Source organism: Denticeps clupeoides, chromosome 4 (genome assembly GCF_900700375.1).
Source record: "Denticeps clupeoides chromosome 4, fDenClu1.1, whole genome shotgun sequence".
Classification (NCBI taxonomy): domain Eukaryota; kingdom Metazoa; phylum Chordata; class Actinopteri; order Clupeiformes; family Denticipitidae; genus Denticeps; species Denticeps clupeoides.
In genome coordinates, this window is record NC_041710.1 from 28,955,342 (window position 1) to 28,975,044 (window position 19,703).

At 47.3% G+C, this 19,703-nt stretch overlaps 1 protein-coding gene across 2 annotated transcripts; it reads right to left on the reverse strand.

Moving 5' to 3' along the window:
* Positions 1-827: 827 nt before the first annotated feature.
* pax3a (paired box 3a) lies at positions 828-19,615 on the reverse strand. Of its 2 annotated transcripts, none has more exons than XM_028977186.1 (9): positions 19,079-19,615; positions 18,593-18,828; positions 18,332-18,461; positions 18,093-18,236; positions 7,948-8,147; positions 7,072-7,237; positions 6,715-6,938; positions 2,162-2,420; positions 828-1,336 (listed from the first exon to the last, which is right to left on the reverse strand). In XM_028977186.1, exons 1-9 carry the CDS (start codon positions 19,161-19,163, stop codon positions 1,302-1,304), a joined length of 1,479 nt encoding a protein of 492 aa, XP_028833019.1. In that variant the 5' UTR covers positions 19,164-19,615; the 3' UTR covers positions 828-1,301. The 2 variants fall into 2 exon arrangements, with proteins under 2 accessions (XP_028833019.1, XP_028833020.1); XM_028977187.1 differs by having other exon boundaries at positions 2,157-2,420.
* Positions 19,616-19,703: the final 88 nt, after the last annotated feature.

The window sequence follows — 19,703 nt, forward strand, 5'->3', positions numbered from 1 at the left end:
AAGATATATGCACTGTATATATATATAAAAAAAAAATACAGATATTCTGTAATGGTTAAGACAAACATAGGGTGGACCACTGAGTGTTATTCTGATATAAGATGGGAGGAAAGTGTAGCACCCATCAGGAGAATAAATATCCGTTTTATTTTTTTATTTTTATTTTTTTTAACTCGACCCTTCACACACTTGAACTTGGAATGGCACAGATGGGTTAAAAAAACACAGTGAGTGAAAGTTTTCTTTACATGGCAGAACATGTCAAGGTAAGTGGGAGGCGGGTTACATCATCATGGAAAATCCGAACGATCTCGTGTGTTCTTCAATTGCATTGATCAAAGTACCGTAATTTTAAGACGAGCGCTGCTTGTTTGAGGTATACACATATTGCACTTTCTTTGGGTTTCAGTTTTGTCGTTTGTGGTGTCCTTTAAAGACTGGACTGCTGATGGTTAAGCAGGTTAAACCCTCTACTAATATTCTGGGAGTTTCCTGCTGCTGGTCCTTGGTCCACATTAATGCTTTTGTGTATCAGTTCCTGAGGCTCTCTCTCTTTCGCTCAACACACACTCACACACACACAAAGCAACAACATTCTAAGCCACATGGTTTCTCATGGTCCCTTAGAAATGAGAAAAAAAAAACCTCATGCACCTTCGGCTACGTACAGCATATACAGAATATGCATTAAACCCCCTCGTTCTGTCTAACAGCGTTCTACTATGAAAATTAGAACTTGGAATTGTGTGTTTTACCCACTTGGAACACTTGGGTTTTCGCAGTTTTTGGCCTCCACTATGGGAATGATCCTGGACCTCGTGAATTTACTGGAGGAAGCGGAATCTGTTTTTTTTTTTTTTTTTACGAAATCTGGTCTCAGCTTGTTTCCCTGACATTCATCACAAATTAAATACAGAATTTATTTTTTTTTCCTTCTATTTACTCGCTGCCCTGCCCCCTCTCTTCTGTCTTCTTCCCCTTTTCTTCAAGCGGCTGGAGGATGAAGCAATGCTTCTCGTTCAAAGTAAGGCAGCGCATGGACCCTCGTGTCAGGTAACTGGAGAGGTCGGCCCTTTTGGTCCTGATTATTCGAACCCGCTCCTCCTTCAACCAGGTCAACTCCGTAACCCTCGTTCTACCCCCCACCCCACAAGTTCCTCAACTAAAAACAGCTCTCTCCGCTCCTCTCTGTCCCCCTTCAGTCCAGGGACAGGGAGGGCCGGGGTGGGGATCCGGGCCGGCAGAAGGGGGCTCCTCCAGTGAAAGAGTCGGCCGTCGGAACGTCCAGTGAACTCCTTCACTCAGCCGATGTTAGGCTTCAAATAATGAAAGGCACCTGAGAGAGAGAGAGAGAGAGAGAGACGGGGTTTAGCGGTGGGGGGGTAATGACAGGATCTTTTTAGGCGGTCGGGGATGTTGTCAGAGGCGGGAATTTCAGATCTGAGACGCTCCGGCCCTCGGTTGGATGTGGTCCAGTGATCAATAACAGCTCTGGATCTGACCTCTGCCAGACACACATGGTTCTCGTTGCGACCTGCCAGGGGCCATTTTGCTCCCCACAAACGAACCCCCCCTCCCTCGCCTCCAAAGCTCCTGCAAACTGCACGTGGGTCTCGGGGACGGAGCAAATTAATAACATCAAGATGTTGACAGTGATGGGGCATCTGACATGTGGTCCCTACGTCCACTACCCCCCCAGCCCCTCCACAACCTCGCTCTCCCGTCCTGTCAAACAAGACCCACTCCTTTCATTTCGCCTGCGCATAACGAGAGAGCGAGATCTTCATAACCAGAGGTCATTACATGGTTAGGTTAGCAGCTCCTGTGTCTGACGAGCGAGCTCATCACATGAGGTCAGACAAGGTCTTGTGTGTGTGTGTGTGTGTGTGTGTGTGTGTGTGTGTTGGGGGGATGCTGGTGATGGTGGCTGCTGTTACACGCACTGTTTCTCTTGGGTTGGAGCGCAATCTGCTCTCGCGCTGGTCAATTTGTGAGGCTCACTTATCGTATTTCTTTTTACAATCACACACTGTAAGTTCACCTCTCCGGGTAGGATGATGAAAAGGGGTGCCAAACCATGTATTCTGTGCTTAGCTTTCAATCATGCTTCAGAAAAAACGAGGTTTTTAAAAAGCAGTCTCATCTGAGGTATTCACCTTACTTTGCCCATACTGGCCGTACTGGTAGGAGGGGACGTGGTCGACGCTGTAGGCTGGGGAGCTGTAGGTGGGTGGGCAGTAGGACTGGGAACTTGGCAGGCTGGGCATGCTTGCCAGGCCAGGGAGGGTCTCCAGCCGCTGGGAGCCGTGGCAGCTGGCAGCCATGCCGCTGCCGGGCTCCAGGCCTCCGGTCAGCGGCGACAGCGCAAAGTCACCTTGGGGCTGATGGGGCACTCCTCCTGGGTTCAGAAGTCCCATCACCTGCACGGAACAGAAGCTGGAGTTAGGGACGCGGCGGTGGAGTTAGGGGTCGTGGGGTTGGTGTACTGTTGCAGCAAGATGAAGAACTTGATACGACGTAATCAGACGAAACCGAACGCCGCTGCTCAAAAGCTTGGATATGTTTGACGGCACGATTCTGGAGATGTGGAGACTGTGCCAAATCAAGTGCCCTTTTTTTTATGCAAGTATTTCAACTGAAACCATATAAATGGGAAGAGGATTAACATGAAAACAGAGCCTTCAACATCCCCCTAAACGAGCTTGACTATTTTCATTGTCACCCAATTTTCAGTGGAAGCTTCTCCTTGGGATCATTTTTTATTTATAAAGACAAGCAGCAATTGCACTCGGCTTTGTGGTCCGAGTCTTTAGAGAAATTCGCAATCCCCATATCTAATAGGCCCCAGTTTTAGCAAGAAAAAAGCAGCAGGAATAAAGTATAATAACAAACTGTGCCTTCAACATCAATACACTCTCTCAAAAATGATGACAAGCCAAAATGATACACTGAATGAATCGATTCCCACTGATCGCATAACTTACGTTTCTGTTAATCATTAATCCAAAGCAGGTTGACCAAAAAATCACCACTCACTTGGTTTGGCCCATAAGAGATACATTATTCTCCATCCCCCCACACATGTTTTCCCTTAAATCATTTCCCAGTTCACAGACAAAGCAGCCGATGTCCGTTCTGGAGCAGCGGAGTTGTATTTCTTTACCCCGGTAACATTTCCCTAAAAGTCATCTTGTGCACGGAGCTCCGTGTTTTGACAGGAAAAGTATACCGTCGGAGCGGGCAAAAGGGCGGGGAAACAGAATTTGTGGCTTTCTCACTCACTTGGCTGGCAGTGCCCCATTCCCCAAGAGGGTCAGCTGGACTTAAGATCCCAGAATGAACCGTGTCCGAGGAGGGGAGGCCGGAGGGCAGACAAAATGGGAACAACCAAAGGCTTTCCAAGGTTTCCATATTGGAGACACATGAGGATTTTGTGACAAATAAAAACCCTTGTTTGCCATTTGATTAAAACTACTTCAAATTAATGTTTTTTTTTTTATGTTTGAACCAGTTGGACTGAACCAACTGATTCAATGGGACTGTTCTTCACCCAGGAGTGAAATGAGTTCAGTTCATGTAATATTGACCATTGTCAGCTGTGTGAGGTTAAAAAGTCAGCCTGGTAGTGTTTCACTGACTCCCTCTCAACTAAAAGAGAAAACAATGAACCATTAAACTCAACCGTAAACGATTTCATTTAAAAGTTCTATCAAAACCTTTATTTTTCAACCAATGTGTGTAAAAAAAAAGTCCCCAGAATGAAAAGTCTGCTTCAGATGGTAAAAACGGTGTGAAAGGTGTGTCTCGGTGCATGTGTGGATCCAGACATGTGTGTGGTTTGCACGTTCGGGTTCTGTCAGGGGTCAGAGAAATTGATTTGGTGATCCTTCCTGAACAGCTGTGCAAGATCTTTTCCGAAGTGTAGAACAAGTGAGCGAGGAAGAGGTGGAATGGGTGAATTAGGGGCCGAAAGAGAGGAAGTATGCGGAGCGCGGAGGTGGCTGTTTCCCACTCGCAGCCACACACACACTGGCCGAGTGTAATTTACAGGAGCCCTGTAGGCCTGTCAGAGGAATCTCCACTAACGCCTGTGAAGAGCACAGTGATGTGTGACTCCTGACAAATGGAAACACATGGAGGTCAGGAACCCCCATTCATCTCTCAGCATGGCAGTAAAGGGAGCCGGGGAGGGGGGTGCAGAGCTACATGCATACAAGCAAAAAAAAAGAGACAAAAAAAAAAAAAGGCCATTCAAATGATAATTAAAAATGCAGAAATCATATTAAATTAAATAAAATTGAATGACCTACACACAGTGCATCTTATATCAGGGGGGGCCTATGCACCCCTTGATCACAGGAATATTTGTGTCTCTGGGTGTGCCGTATGCGGTTAGTTCTGCGGGCGGATCTGTTTTGAGATTGTTCCGGGGATTAGGTCCTCGCAGGGTGAAAAGTCTACAGGCTGGCAGCGTTGGTGAGAAAGGATCCCGCTGGTATGTGGCGGCTCAGACACCAAGACGTGTGAAATTTCCAGCCTCCCGCTACAAATACAAACACCACACGCTGCAATTGTGTCGAGGGAAAGGGCACATAGATTATAAAGATGTTCGATTTGGAACTGACAACTAGTTACAGGTTAGAAATCCAACAAAACTGAAATAATTGTCTGTTGTCGTCAATACATTACATTTTTTTCCAGGCCATAAGCACCTTTAAATTACATCTCATATTAACACAAACCCTTACCAATAGATAAATGCAAAATGTTTTCATTTGATCTCAATTCATGGTAAACACAGTGTGATGCAGTTCAGTCTATTTATGGTTTTTATTATATTAATTTATGGTTTGACTCAAATTAAATATTAAAAAAAAAAAATAGTCTGAACCAGCTAACATATTATGTTGCATTCTAGAATTAAGAAGAAACAATTCATGATGACAGCATAAATAGTTTATACTGAGTACTCGATTCAAGTTTATCCTCTAACTTTAGGTATAAATTTTATTTATAGTACGCTAAACTTTATTATATTGGTCTAATTTAGAACACATCAGTAATACTGATATAATATACTATGTGTGTATTATAAATATGATGTTCTAATAGTTGAACATGGGGAGATAAAAAATACTAAATAAAAAAGGTTATTTCCACAAATGAGTTGGAGGAACTAGATTCAGGTAGAATGCAATATACAAAATACAATTACATTTTCAATATCCTCACAAGCTCTTTTCAACCTATACAGATTTCAGGATGACTGTCTTTGCTGCTACAGTGAATGCAGAGCACTTTGCCCATACATTAAATCACTCTGGTAAATACACAAACGAGGAGAAATTAACCAACGCAGAGATTCATCTGCATAAATTACACACAGCATTAAAGAGGATAGCCTCTTTCATTCCAATCAATTAAGAAACTGGAACCTCTGTAATTGCCATTGCAGACTGTGAACTGCGGACAGCCAAAGTGTCTGGTGTGACAACCGAGGGCCGAAAGTCTAACCCTGGCCGCTAATGTCGAAAACAGACACATTCTGAGCAGGTGAGGTAAGCAGCCCTTTGGCCCCCCTGGCCAGGGAAGGGTCACTTAATGACATTAATTTGGTGGACCGCGGCCTCTGGAGTTTCCAAACTTACACAGCTAGTTGTTACATAAACACGCAAAGAATAATAATATTTGTAAAAATATTAAGACTCAATGACAATAATCTTGCTTAATCTGGCTAATGTGCATATAGTGTATATGTTATAGTCATTATATTTAACAAGATATTTAAATTATGCTATGTAAATATGAGTTGCCAAAAAAAGTCAATCATTAAATAAAGGAGTAAAAAAAATCCACTGGACACCATTCTTTCAAAAGCATTCCATCAGCTGGGGTTTTGTTGTTTGGTGGAGATGCTTTACCAGATGTTCCTCCAAATGCTGGGCTGAGATCTGGTGACATGAGGTCACACTTTGAATAATTGTTCTATTCTGTCTGAACACATTTTATATTTGTGCGTTCTAGTCGATGGGCACTATTTTCTAACTGACGCTAGGCGCAGCGCTAAGATGGGAATTGTTCACTTGTGCTTAATATAGACAAATAGCACAATCAGCCATTTGAGTACACATTTTGTGTATTTGTATGTGAGGGGGGGTGTTTTTGAGAGAGAAACAGCACTGGTCCTCCCTTGTTGATCTCACATGTGCCCTCAGGCTGCACTCTTATATGTACCCTTCTTGTTTAAAAGAGAGACATTTTTTGGTTAATTTATTGTCACAAGGCAGACCCTGTCCAGTGCTTGAGAATCCTCCGTTTGCCCAAGGTGAGGCTCCAGTTTTGGGTCCAAGCTGCCTTTGTGGCTGTTAAAAGCTCATTTTCTGCCTGTTAGAAGGGCTCTCGCTACTTAGCGAATGGCTGATAGCTGCTGATGAGTGTGTAATTGGCTATAATTGTCTTTTCACTTTTCATTTATGTCACTAGCCCACTGGCGTGCTGTCTTCCTCATCCTTAATGTGTTCAACCTTCATCCTTTCATTCTTTCGCTCATTCAGCAGCAGTTTTTTTTTTTTTTTGCGTGTTTGGCACAACTCATAATATAATCATGGTGGCATCCGGGAACCTCGCATTCAGGGAACCTCGCGTGACCTTATTTGTACAGGAAGTGGCCTACATCTCCAAAGTGCACAAGGCTAAGAAAGTTTTTGAACTGACCTGGGAGGAGAGGCCGTTGCTGATGGCCGGGTTGACTGCGTTGGAGTGGCCAGGCGGGGGCACAAAGCCGTCCGAATATCCAGAGAAGCCGTGGCGTCCAGAGGACAGGCAGTAGGCTGAGCTCCCCTCCTGGGGTCCTGCTGCGCTGCCGAGCCCGGGCTGGTGCACCGAGGTGGGGGGAAGAGGCTGAGGCCGGTGAACTGTGCTGGCCTGCTCAGATACCGCTGACGACGGGTGGGAGGGAGATTTTAGGTTTAGTAATTATACTGAGCTTACGTATAATGCTATTGTCTTTGTTGATGTCTATATTAATCTGTCCCTTCTCCCAATTCTTTGCACGGAATTTGAATTCCTTACCTTGTGAAATGGATGAGGGTGGGTAGGGGTTGTCCGACAGTTGATAGGGCTGGAGACTTGACATGGCTGACGGAGGAAAGCCTCCGGGGATCAGGTGATTGAATGCCATCAGCTGATTGGCCCCTGCTTGTTTCCTCCACCGGGCCCTCCTGTTGCTGAACCAAACCTGGCAAAGGGGCGAAAACCAGAAAAAGCGTTCAAATCACTTTCTTCAGGGTCAGCCGGTTCACGCAAACAAAATCATTTTCGTGAAATCTGGATTTGTCACAACGACAAAGTCGCTTTCAGAGCCCACTCTGAGCTTATGAAGTTGAAGTATGTTCTTTGGTGACTGCGCTTTTCTTCTGGAGCTCAGCGGCCCACAGCTCCAGGCTAATAAGATAATAATCAAGACATCTGCGCTTGTAAAAGATGGTGACATCATGACATTATTGAGTCCAGTCACAAGGTTTTTTTTTCTTCAGAGAGTGGGTTCTAAATTTGGAAGATAATTGCACTAAATGTGTTTAATAATGGCCCTTTAAATGAAAGCTCATACAAAGCTAGGTCTAATTCTGGCATCTGTTTGGGTTTTTGTTCCTAATAAGAATACCCGCAAAAACAGGAAGCCGGAGCCCTGGGAGAACACTGCAGGCCTGTATGCGACCATGTTTGTGCGTGTGGTCATGTGACCAATGGCTGGAGGGGCGGGTGGGGGTAGGGAATGGTGCCAAACACCATTTCGCGTCCATATGCTACATATCCAATAGGGTCTGAAACCGTGCCCATGAGTGTAGGCCCAGCAGCAAGTCAGGGTGCGGAGGAGGAAGAGTTTAGGTTTTTGTGTTTCTCGTGAACCATTTCTCAAAGTGACACTAGAGCATAATCCACATTTACCTGGACTCTGGCCTCGGTGAGTTTGGCCCTCTGGGCCAGCTCCTCTCTGGTGTAGATGTCTGGATAATGTGTGCGTTCAAAGGCCCGCTCCAGCTCCTCCAGCTGCTCGGCGGTGAAGGTGGTCCTGCTACGCCGCTGCTTCCTCTTCAGGGGAAGGCCTGGCTCTGAGTCCACATCAGAGCCCTCGTCCGAGTGGCTAGCTGAAGGACAAAAATATACAACAGAGACAAAATTACAGGCTACTATTTTCCAGGGATAAATCTTGGGGTTCAAGGCCAACAGCATTGGGCAAGTAAAAAACTTTTACTTTTTCTCTGTTAAAATGAATAACATTTCACTTAGTTACTTGATAGTAATTAGTTACAATAATAATTATACTACTGTATTGCTTGTGGTGCCCTGTCCCCTAAAGGAATCATATAACGCTCTATTCATAAAATAAAGCTGGTGTGAAAAACTATGAATCAGCAAATAAAAGTGCAGTCAGAACCAGTATTACATGTATTAGTTACTGTAATATCAATCAGTAATACTCGATTACTGAGAAAAATTAAACCATGAAGAACAGCAGTTTTACAAACCAAAAATTGTAACTCAGTTATAACAATAAGTATGCAAAAGTGCATTAAATAGTCCAATGTGAGCTGACACCATCTGTGATTTTTTTTTTTTTTACAAAATAAGAGTAGCAAAACCACGCATTAACAAGCCTGCAGCAAATGCTGCCTGGTAATTAGATATTTACATTAGCAAGTGAGCAAGTTAAAGCTATTTAATCCCAATCACCAGATTTGAAGCTCCCCAGAAGCAGGCTTTGTCGCGTTTTTTGTGAACCTGTTGCTGGCCCATTTCACCACATCGCCTGTTCACGCACGGAATATGACTCTTTTATGAATTGTTTGCTCAAACCTTAATTCCTTTTCTCTGGAGACCCCTTTGACTTCATTATGGGGGCGAGGGCCCCTGATGTGAAGAGAATCTATACCCTAAGTTAGAGACATTCAGACGCAGTGGAGGCTGAAGGCCGGTTTCACCGGCGAGGTCAGGGGCCCAGGTGCCTTCTTATCTGTTTGCTCAGTTTAAGTTGGATGCTGGTGGTGGAGGGGTTGTAGAAATCGGGTCTTTCAGAGCTAATTCAGCAGAAGAGTATGTGAGTCTGGCTGCCCTAATGCCTAAGGAGTCGGGCACCACTGACTGAGCCAGGGTATCAGGGGGTTACTGGTCTATTAAATAATGATTAGGCTTCTCAAACTAGTGTGACAGCCCGCTATTGTGCGCAGCAACGTCTCTGTGGACAAAAAAAAAAAAAAAACTTCTCCAACCGCGTATACGCATCTGCTACGTTCGACTCAGCAGCTCTCCTTTCACTCTCGCCCTCACTGAGAGAGACGATATTTCATCCACAGATGGCTGAGAACAGAAGAGACAAAAAAAAGGCGCCTGAGAAAAACAAAATAATAACAATAATAATAAAGCATAAAGGCCTGAACCAAGGGAGTTGGCCTGAATGGTCGTATTGAGGTGCATCTGCATCTCGGGGAGGTTTAAGTCGAGGCCTGTAGGGTTGGCACCAACGCCGTTGTGTAAAAGCCCGGGGTGGCTGGGGACTGGCTTTGGGCACACAGAAGCTGGGGCACAGGGTGAGAGGGCAGGGAGGAGGGGTTTTGGGGAACAGGTTGATGGGGCAGCGGCATGGGCCAGCTTGACTGGTTTAGGGATGGCTCCAGATTTCTTTCTTTCCTTTTTTTTTTTTTTTTAATTAAAATAAGCAGGAGGAGAGTCACGCAAGCAGGGGTCTGTCTCAACTCCCCCCCCTCCCTGCACCCTGTCCCCACCCGCCCCCAGCCCCTGGAGCCGTGCAGGAAATGCTTGTGCCTGTTGCCAGCGTGAGCCTCTCCAGGCATTTCGAAAGGGATTTTGGCCCAGGCGGACCTGGGCTCGCCGGGGAGAAGCTCTTCATTACGTTCGGAGCCCAGGCGCCGAGGCAGCGAGCACCACCATGGGGTGCCGCAGATACACAACCCTTCCTGCACCAAAACACACCGATGAAGCAGGCGTTTTGGGGGATGGAAATGAAGAAATACAGCAAAACTGGGCAAAACTGGGTCAACGACGGACTGAAGAAGCATTGTGCCCTCGCTAAGAAAATGGCAGAAATAAATGAATGAAGCTCTTTTACAGACGACCGCAAAAACACGGATGAACAAACACGGAGGCAAACAGAGTGGCCTTTAAAAACAGGGATGAGCCGAGCAAGTCTCCGGAATGAGGATGAAAAAAGCTCCCAGGCGGCGGCACTGTATCATGTTAACCGTAAGGTGGGGGGCTGGACGCTTCTGTTTAACTCTTTCTTTCTCTCTCTCTCTCTCTCTCTCTCTCTCCCCCTCTCTATCGTTCTTCTCCCCCCATTGGTAAGTGGCAGAAAAAAGCACTCCATCACAGGCTGTGAGTTAATGGTAAATGACACTGTTGCTTTTGTCATCCGGCAGACCTTTCCTTCTCCCTCTTTCCCCCTCTGTCCGTCTCTCCCTCTCTCTTTCTCCCGCTCCCTCCTTTTGGAGGTTTTTGGCCGCCTTTTGTTGGCCTGTGAGGAGCGGCCTACGGTTGGGGCCTTTTCGAGCGATTTCCACGCTCCATCTGCGGGATCCATCACGGCTGCCTCTGCCTGCATTGAGGGCCTTGTCACCTGCCCGGCAGGGGAGCGGGGGGTGGGTGGGCACAAAGAAGGCCGCAGTGGGGCCACTGCGGGGATGGAGAGGAGCACAGCAGGGGGGCAGCCCCAATCCTTCCTCCTCCACAGCCAGGGGGTTAAGGGGGCTGGAGGGGTGGGTTTGCAGGGCAAGAGAGAGAGAGAGAGAGAGAGAGAGAGGGCGAGAGTGGGAGTTTGGGTGGGAAGGTGCCCAAAAGCACCTGGAAATTTTCTTGGAGGAAGCTCACTGGGGAAGGGTGGCTATGGCATCAGACCTCATTTTATGCCCCGCTCTGACACCGCGGCCTCACCCTGATCCTCCCAGCATCTGCCGGACGGGGAGAAAATCGATTTCAGTCGGGGCCTCGCTGTTCTCACACATCTTCATCAGGCAGCAGAAGAAAAGGACAGTGAACCTACAAAGGAGCTCCCTGGCAGGGAAATCAGATTTCGGGCTGCAGTGACGGACGTTTTCCCTCCATGAAGCACGCAGCTGGATGTTCACCAGGCCAGTCACATGAGATTAGCATCCAACTCAAACGCGAAACAGTGGATGGAAAAAAGTCTACTTGATTGATGGATGTGAAGACAGACAGCTAGTGACAGCGCTAGATGAGCTTTGTGGGGCAGACCGGGCAGCAGGACAGGATGCTTCCAAATGGTTTCCAGCAGAGGCCTGAAGTCTGCTCACAATAGCATACCTGGAACTGGCTGGAGTGCGACCAAACCTCCTTTTTAAGAATAAAAAAAAAAAAAACCTTCCTCCCTTCCTCCCTTCCTCTGGTCAAACTCCACCTTCAATGATGTCTCACACGGGGGGAACAGTCTTAAAGACAATCCGTCCCTGACAGCAGGCTTTCAAACAGAAAGTCTCGCTCTCGGCCGCGACAACTTCATAGAGCAGCAGCGAAGAAAGGGAATAAAGGGGAGGAAATTTATATATCACCCACAACACCGGCTTTGTTTCACCCTTACCCTAACCCCACAGAAAAAAAACCCAAAAAACAAAACAACTGTATGGTTTCCCAAGATGCCGAGCACACGGCCTTTTCATTAAGCCGATGCAAGGTGCTCTTTTTTTTTTTTTTTTTTTTTTTTACGGAGTTGTCCATTTGTATGCTGGTCACATCGACCCCGTCACGCACAAACATAGAGCAACAATAGAGCGACACCGTCAAAAGGAGCCAGACCTGAGCCGCGGCGCGACCATTTATCAGCCAGAGAGAGAGGGCGCCTGACGGAGAGACGAGGGGTGGGGGGGGTGAAGAAAATGGAGTAACTCTGAGCCCGACAGACATAAAAGAAAAGCCCAAAGCATCCCTGTGAATAACTTCCACCTGCGGCAGAAATATGTAAAGCAGGGACCCTGCGAGAAGCAGCGAATCCGTTTATTTACAGAAGGATGCGTCCTGCCCCCCCCCCCTGTAAATACAGTGAGGTGGGGGGGTACAGCCTCCAAAAAAAAAAAAAAAAAAGTGGACCACAGAACATACCCTGGGTGCAGATGGACGGTGGACGTTAAGCAATGGAGGCTGAGTGGATGTTTCAGGCTTATTTGAAAAATGAAATCAATTCTAGAAATGCATTTTAAAAAGGAGAAAAAGGAGAGAACGTGTTCGGGGGCCGGCCATATGGACGGTTTATGGCCCCGGCAGGGGCAGAGTCGGGCCTTCCTCCAGGGGGCAGTTAAATAGGAGGGTAATTGAGCTGGTGACATGTGTTCCCCCCCGAACAAAACAAAAGGCCGAAGAGACAAATGAAGTATTTATTTGCGCAGGGAAGTGGCGCTGGCCTTTTCAGCCCACGGCCCAGTAAGTGACTGTCCGAGTGAATAAAACAGTACATCGAGAGCGGGGCAGATGCGCGGGGGAGAATGGTTAACTGACAGCTTATGGGCCCATCTGGGCTCGGCATTTTGTTAAGAGGGGAGAAACGGAGCCCACTTGACTTGCTAAGGAGGGCCAGCCCCTTCCAGCTGCCCCCCCCCTCCCCTCCCGATGAAGCGAATGAAGCAGAAGGGGGTGGGCGGCAATGGGAGTGGGATTCCGTGCCACGCCGCGCGGCTGCCGATGACACCCGGGAAAAAAGGGCTGGTTGGACGATAAAGAGATATATTATCAAGTAATGTTGCTGGGCATTGTGCAGAAAACTGGGCTGCACTGGGGCTTTATGAGAGCCCAGCATGAAGCAGTTATTGCTTTGATAGGCTGTGACGGAGGTGACAATTTCACTGTGGCAGTGCCCTCGGGCGCCGGACAAAGCCGGTGTTACTCCCATGCGGAGTTGCGCTGAACGAGACGGGTTGACGCGCTAACCCCTTACCCCTCCAGATAACCAGAATCGGGCCAAAACACAAACATCTTCGGCTGTGTAAAGACTGCGCTCATGGAATTGGCCATAACAATTGCCAAAGAGTATTATTTACCTCTACTGTGCTTCCTTTAATACAATATTTCCTTCGTGCCTTTGAGGGTGGAGGAAAGCTCTACCTGTCACCCCCCAAACAGAAAACATTAGTTTAACCTCCACTTCCTGCACAGTGGAAGTTTGAACAGTCTGTGACCCGCGGTTCCCCTCTGACCCTGCCCAGGCGGCCCATTCCCGATCTGGGCTCAGGAGGGGGGTAACGGAGACCCCTGCGTGCTGTCTCGCTCCAGCCCTGCCATCTCTCTCCAGCGGTGAGAAAGCGCCCTGTTACTTTACACGCCTTTTACACGCTCACTTTACTGTCCTCTCAACCCCACCCCACCCCCCCCCCCTTCCCGGTGTACATCACCGCAGCAGTCTCCTCTGGGGTGACCTTTCACCGTCAACCTGTTCGGTCTGGGACTATATTTTCCTTTAGACGATCTGCTGTTGTCTTTCTGTTATTTACATCAAACCAAAAGTTGTTCCATGGAAATATTAGTAGTATGAACGGGAACGTTTTGTACTACTCACTTTTTTTTTTTTTTTTTTTTTTTTACTTTCAACGCTGGTGCGCAAAACACATATCCATTACGGTTCAGGTCATCCGAATCAATTATTTCCAACAGAAACGGGACTGGCACAAATCTGAAATTATACATTATGATTGCAAACAGGGGACTCTGGAGATTTTCTTTCCCCCAGCAGTGCAAGTTATTTAAAGTCGCAGCACAAGCAACAATGCCTCACTGTAGAGGCTGGCTCATTCCAGTGCTGTCTCGGGACACCGACCACAAATATGTCAGCGAAATATATTTGCCAGTGCAATCAAAGACCCTTTTCGGCTGAAAAAAGGCCCATCCATGTGTTGCTTCATTTTCAACTGGCTTTTTGAATGTGGCATTTTCCAGGGGCGGGGAGATTCAAAATATATAACTTTGACAAATAATATTCTTTTTTCTTTTTTTTTTCTCCACTGCTCATTCCCAGGGGTAAAAGCGGAATAATATGGCAGTTTAAGTGAAGTTCTACAAGTTAAGTGATTGACATAGCTGTCTGGCTTTTCTCAATTAACTATCTCATTGTGTTCCTTTATGGCAAGCCCCTCTTGCCCTCGACCTTTTCCAGCTCCTCCTTTTCATCCTTTCCTTGCAAAAGTTTTGCTTGGCTAATACTTCCAAGAAATAGAGAACTCTTTCTCTCCCTTTTTGCAGCAAGGGCTATTCTCCTTGACCTTCCATTGGCCACTTTCTCTTTCAGCCACTTCAAAACTGTCTTTCAGAGCAGCGGTGTGAATGTGGCGAGTCCATCAGCTCACGGGGGCCGGCCCAGGGCAAGCCCCCAGCCCCCCACTTCAAAGTTGGGTTGCATTCATTAATTGTCCTTTGAATTAATATCAGAGGATCACAATGCCAGTGCCAAAAGAGAAAGAGACTTTAATGAAGCATAGAGCCAGCATTCATTTGCAGATAAGCACCTTTTTTTTTTTTTTACTGCCTGAAGAATGACTGTGCAAAAGTTACACACTCTTGGGAATAGCCGAGAGGACGCATCCCCAAAACAAACACGATCACAGCTCATAATCTGTGACCTACTTCGCGTGGTGCCAGTAGTGTATCATAACTGGTAACAACAGAATAAAATTGCCAAATGTGCAAAAAAAAATAAAAAATCAAGTATGCAAAGAAATTTCTAAGAAATGAATTCAGCTCTACAGAACATGTGGAATCTTGCAGAAAAAAAGAGAGAGAGAGAGAGAAGAAGCAAAAAAAAAAGTCGAGCCAGTGATGCGTCCATATTCCAATGCCCCCAGGGACCCACAGAATCATGTGCGTGGAGAGCATTCCACCCGTCGCACTTGGGCCCCCTTGTTTATTGTTTGGGGGGGGTTGCACTTTCTCCGAGTCCCGTTCCTGAATCACAAAAGCACTTTAAAAAATGCGGCCGGCATTATAAACAGAGCCCGAAATGGCGAAGCGGACATGCCGGTGCCGCACAACTTCTCCAAGAAGGAGCGGAGGAGGAATCATCTTCCCTGCTTGAGCGGCCCTTTGACATACATCTTTTAATGGCTGCATTTAGCAAATCCAAATCCAATTACAATGCAAAAAAAAAAAAATAATTGATCAAATGTGCAAGTTTGCTTTCTTTCTCTCTCCCTCTCACTATCTCCGGCCCTACTGAGCAATAGTGGGGTGCTGGAGTCCCCCACTTTATTTACACAAACAAAGTCCTACTCGCTTTCTTTGACAAAGGCAGCTAAATCTTTCATGTTTTGTCAGCACTTGATTCCTTCTGTCCTCCTGGCTATCTGCCTGCTCAAGGACAATGGCCGGAGGAGAATGGCAGCAGATTGTTGGAATGCGGCTCAATGAAACTAATTATTACATGTTGACTGCGTTCACCATGGCAGATTTGAAAGAACTGGGCTTATTCAATTGCCCTCCGCAGGATTCCCTTTCAAAAAAAAAAAAAAAAAAAAAGTTATCCCTTTGACTGTTTGTATTTCTGAGTCCTTTTTTTCCTCCGGCACCGCTAATGAAAATCTGCAGGCCAGAGCTCCGGCTTTGATGACTCTGGTTACTTTTAATTAGCTAAATGAAGCTAAGGGATTGTGCGCTTTTTCCAAAATGTTATTTGTGGAGAATAAAGGATGGGATGCTCGTAATGAACTCCGGTGCCCACGTACATTTGTATTGAGGGTCCCGGCTCAACCCTGACAAATCGATTCCACTTTCAGAAAGTTCAAATGAAGAGCAGGCAGAGCCACTTACGCCCCAAATTTGCAAAAAGGCCGGTTCCAAGCCGACAATAAATCAAGTAAATTAATAACCGACAATTAATGACTGATATTCAACTGTTCCACGATCGCCGAAATTCACACATAATGGAACGTGGGCGTTTAAATGACAATTCACTGGCCCACCTCCCTACACGGGCTCTATAAAGGAGTACAGTACATTAACAACATTATTAAAATGTATGGAAAACTGTCACTCTTTCAGATGGGGACAATCCCACCCCCCCTGCCACCTCCGCTGTGCTTTTCCCAGACAAATAAATCTTAAAAGGCCCTCCTTTGATCTCAGCACTTAAGTGATGCCGACAATAGGTTTGGAGGGGAAAGGGGCAGGGGGCAGCAAGCCCCTCTTCCAGAAGACTATAGGCTCAGTAAACACCTACTTAATCAATATTTGGCCAGAAAACTCCCTCTTGATACTGAAAACGTCCTTTTCAGATTTTAATGGGAAGCCGTAAAGCCATAAAGCGCCGCGGACAGTGACACGGGAGTAAAACGCAGCCGCATTCTTCTTTTTTAACAGAAAGCGCGACCCTTCAGCCACACTTATGAGTTTTATAATGTTAATGCAGTACCATCTGAACGCGCCACGATCACGTCGCAGCGACCCACGCCAACGCGACAATCGAACGATTCCGAGAAAGTTGCAGCGTTAAAAAAAATAAAATAAAATAAAAAGGTGTCAGCATGTGTAGCTGCAATGAGAAATAAAGACAAAAACTTTCCCCTGCTTTCCTGCCTCCCACGAGGCCTCTCTGCTCCGCAGATGGGTCGATTAGGGCCGAACGCGATGGGCCGGCCGATAAGGACGCGTCGTTATCGGCGGAGGAGCGAGAAGACGCGCCCGGGGCGGAGAGGAAGGGGCGGGGTTTCTTTCTTTCTTTCTTTCTTTCTTTCTTTCTTTTTTTTTTGTTCCGAGATGAAAGTAGGGAGGAAAAAAAAAAAAAAAAAAAAAAAGAAAAGGGGGTCGATTTAATCTCGCGGAGGACCCGTAACCGACGGCGCTGGTACCGTTACGGGCCCACGGAACCGCGGATTTATTATCGTCGTTTTATTTATTTTATTAAAAATACGCTCCTGTGCCACGACAATCGTTTTGGTGAAATGGTGAGCCCTTAATGAGCACGCAGGATAAACGTTTTTTTATATATATATATACCTAAAATTATACACCAAAGCCTGATAATCCAACAATCCAACAAAGTAGTATAAAAAAGCAGCTTTGTAGTATAAAACTCTGGACATGGTTTTTTTTTTTTTTTTGTCGTGAGCATGCCGGGATGGCTCGTGTTTCTGCCACTTTCCACGGCTCCGTGCGCAACAAGTGTTAACGTGGAACCGGGAAAGCGCGCGTCCCGGCGGCGAGCGACGTGCGTAAAAAGGCGCTCGGGAGTCGCCACAGTCGCCGACCGCTGAATAATTCATCCCTCATTGCCAGTCCATAATGTCTTCTCTCCGCCTTTTGTTGCGTGGCCCTTTTTTCTCTCCTCCTCCTTGCTTTCTGTGCGCGTTTTTTTTTTTTTTTTTTTTTGAAAAGCTCCGCGTCTTTTTGTGCGCGGCTTTGTGCGCCAGGAGCTGAAGTGTGAGTCTCAATGGACTCCGGCGCCTTTGTCTCCCAAGTTCATCCTCAAGTGTCCGATTGTGCGCCGCAGCGCCGTCTTTTTACGCCGCGGAGCGCCTGGGCAAATGTTTGATCAACCGCCCCGGGCTGGCCGTCCGTGGAGCGTTCCGCGTGGAACCGACACCGGGCCGGACACGGAATGACCCAGAGTGCACCACGCGCGCTCCGAAAATGGGCCTTTCGGTGTTTATGTGTGTGTGTGTGTGTGTGTGTGTGTGTGTGTGTGTCGTGGGGGTAATATCGTTTCGAACCTTGCCTAGAAGGATATACATTTCTGCTCCACACCCAAGCGCAGCGTAAAACAACGAGAGCATTCCACACAAGCAAGATTAAAGCCCACGCAGTGTTATTTATGAATAAACGCAAAAAACAGTTTTTTTTAATGCTAATTTCTATACGGTCAGACGTTGTTATTATGGTATCGTTTTATTACAAGTTATCTCCTTAAATTATATATAACTAATATAGTTGCGTTTAATAAACTGTATTTAATTATATGTGTTTAATAAAAACGATAATAATCGTGTCGTTGCCCTCCCGTTATTATGTAAAATTTCCAACTCAAAACTCAGAAATAACTTCCACATTTAACATGTTTGTTTTGGGGGAGTTTGGGGAGTAAAACTCACATCGGTCCCCCAGAATCCCGTCGATGCTGTGCTTGGCCCGTCTCTCGTTCTCCTCCAGCTCCCTCTTCTCGATCTCGTCGTCGTCGTCGTCGTCCTCCCCGGTCCCCCCGAATTTGCTCCTCATGATGCGACTGATGGAGCTCACTGCAGGGAGGGAGAGGAAGGAGAAATCGCGACCTGTTGAGCTCCGGCGTTCGCGACGTGACGACCGCGGTTGACGTAACGAGACTCGTTGTCACCTGACGGGACGCTGTTTCGGTCGCAGATGCCGTCCTTCAGCAGCTTGTCCCGGATCTCCCAGCTGAACATGCCGGGACTCTCGCGCTTGTAGTCCTCGATCTTCTTCTCCACGTCGGGCGTCGTCGATTGCTGTTAAAAAATACATTTCAAACGTAAAGCTGAAAATGTATTAAAAATGTATACCGAAAAAAAAAACGAAGAAAGAAAGTTCTTTAGATTTATTATTATAAATATGATATTATTCTGATTTTGCTCCTCACCTTCGGCTTGCTCCCCCCGATCGCGCCCGGCCGGATGGAGCCCGTCTCCTGGTACCTGCACAGGATCTTGGACACGCAGCCGTGGGACACGCGCAGCTGGCGGGAGATGACGCACGGCCGGATGCCGTGGTGCGCCATCTCCACGATCTTGTGGCGAATGTGGTTGGGCAGCGGCCGGCCGTTGATGAAGACCCCGCCGAGCTGGTTCACTCGGCCCTGCCCCAGTGGCGTGGAGACTGGCACGGGGATAAAAAACACGGGTTAACGGTAACGACGAGGGCCTCTCCCGTTCAGAATACACGCAGGAGAAAAACTCGCCAGCGGGGACGTTTATTAATCGTCTGCTCGTGTTTACGACGGTCGTGTAATGTGAGTGAGCAACATATTTTTAAAAATTATTAAAAATAAAAAAAACTAGAGAAATTGCAGTATTTTTGAGGGTGAAAAAAACTTTTTTTTCCCCGGAGACGGGGGGGGGCGCAGTACCTTCCAGAGAGTAGCCTCCTCGTGGGTAGTTCTGCGGCGGCGTGGGGCGCATCATCCTCGGAATGCCCCCGGCTAGCGCTGTCATGTCTCCCACGGGCCTGGACGGGAGCGGGAGGTTCGGGGTTCCGCGGGCGGCTCGGCGTGGACGGGGCGGCGGGAAGCGGGAGGAACGTCGCGGGACGTGGAAAGTTCACGCCAGGCCTGCGTTGACGTAAATCCAGGCGCAGCTCGGGCTCGACGTCGACGCACTTGTTGTGATGTTTTTGGGACGGCGCTCAGCGGCGAAACATTTTATCGGTTGTTGCGCTTCGCGGCCTCTGATTGGCTCGGCGGGGAAAAGTCCCGAGGTCCGAGCGCGCGCCGTGATTGGCCGGCGGGGAAAAAACTTTCTTGCTTCGTGACGTCGAGAGTTCAAGGCGAAATTGACGGAACTGCGAACCGAAGCCGACGCGTTTACGGACGCGTTCGTTTACAGCAGAAACACTGACGGACCGAGAACGTGTTGTTTGAACGTTCCTGCAACGTTTTGACGCAGTTTGCGGGCTTGGCTGGAGGGTAATGGTGGCCGCGCAGCAGGGTGTGACGCCGGCAGCGCAGTAAAAGGCGTCTGCAGCGAGCGACGCGT

Excerpts from the sequence above, each read along its gene's own strand:
- pax3a (XM_028977186.1), bottom strand. The coding sequence starts at position 19,163 with ATGACAGCGCTAGCCGGGGGCATTCCGAGGATGATGCGCCCCACGCCG. Across the intron at positions 8,148-18,092 it reads CGGGATTCTGGGGGACCGAT|CTAGCCACTCGGACGAGGGC; the intron begins GTGAGTTTTACT and ends TTTGTCCTTCAG. Across the intron at positions 6,939-7,071 it reads ACCCTCATCCATTTCACAAG|CGGTATCTGAGCAGGCCAGC; the intron begins GTAAGGAATTCA and ends ACCCGTCGTCAG.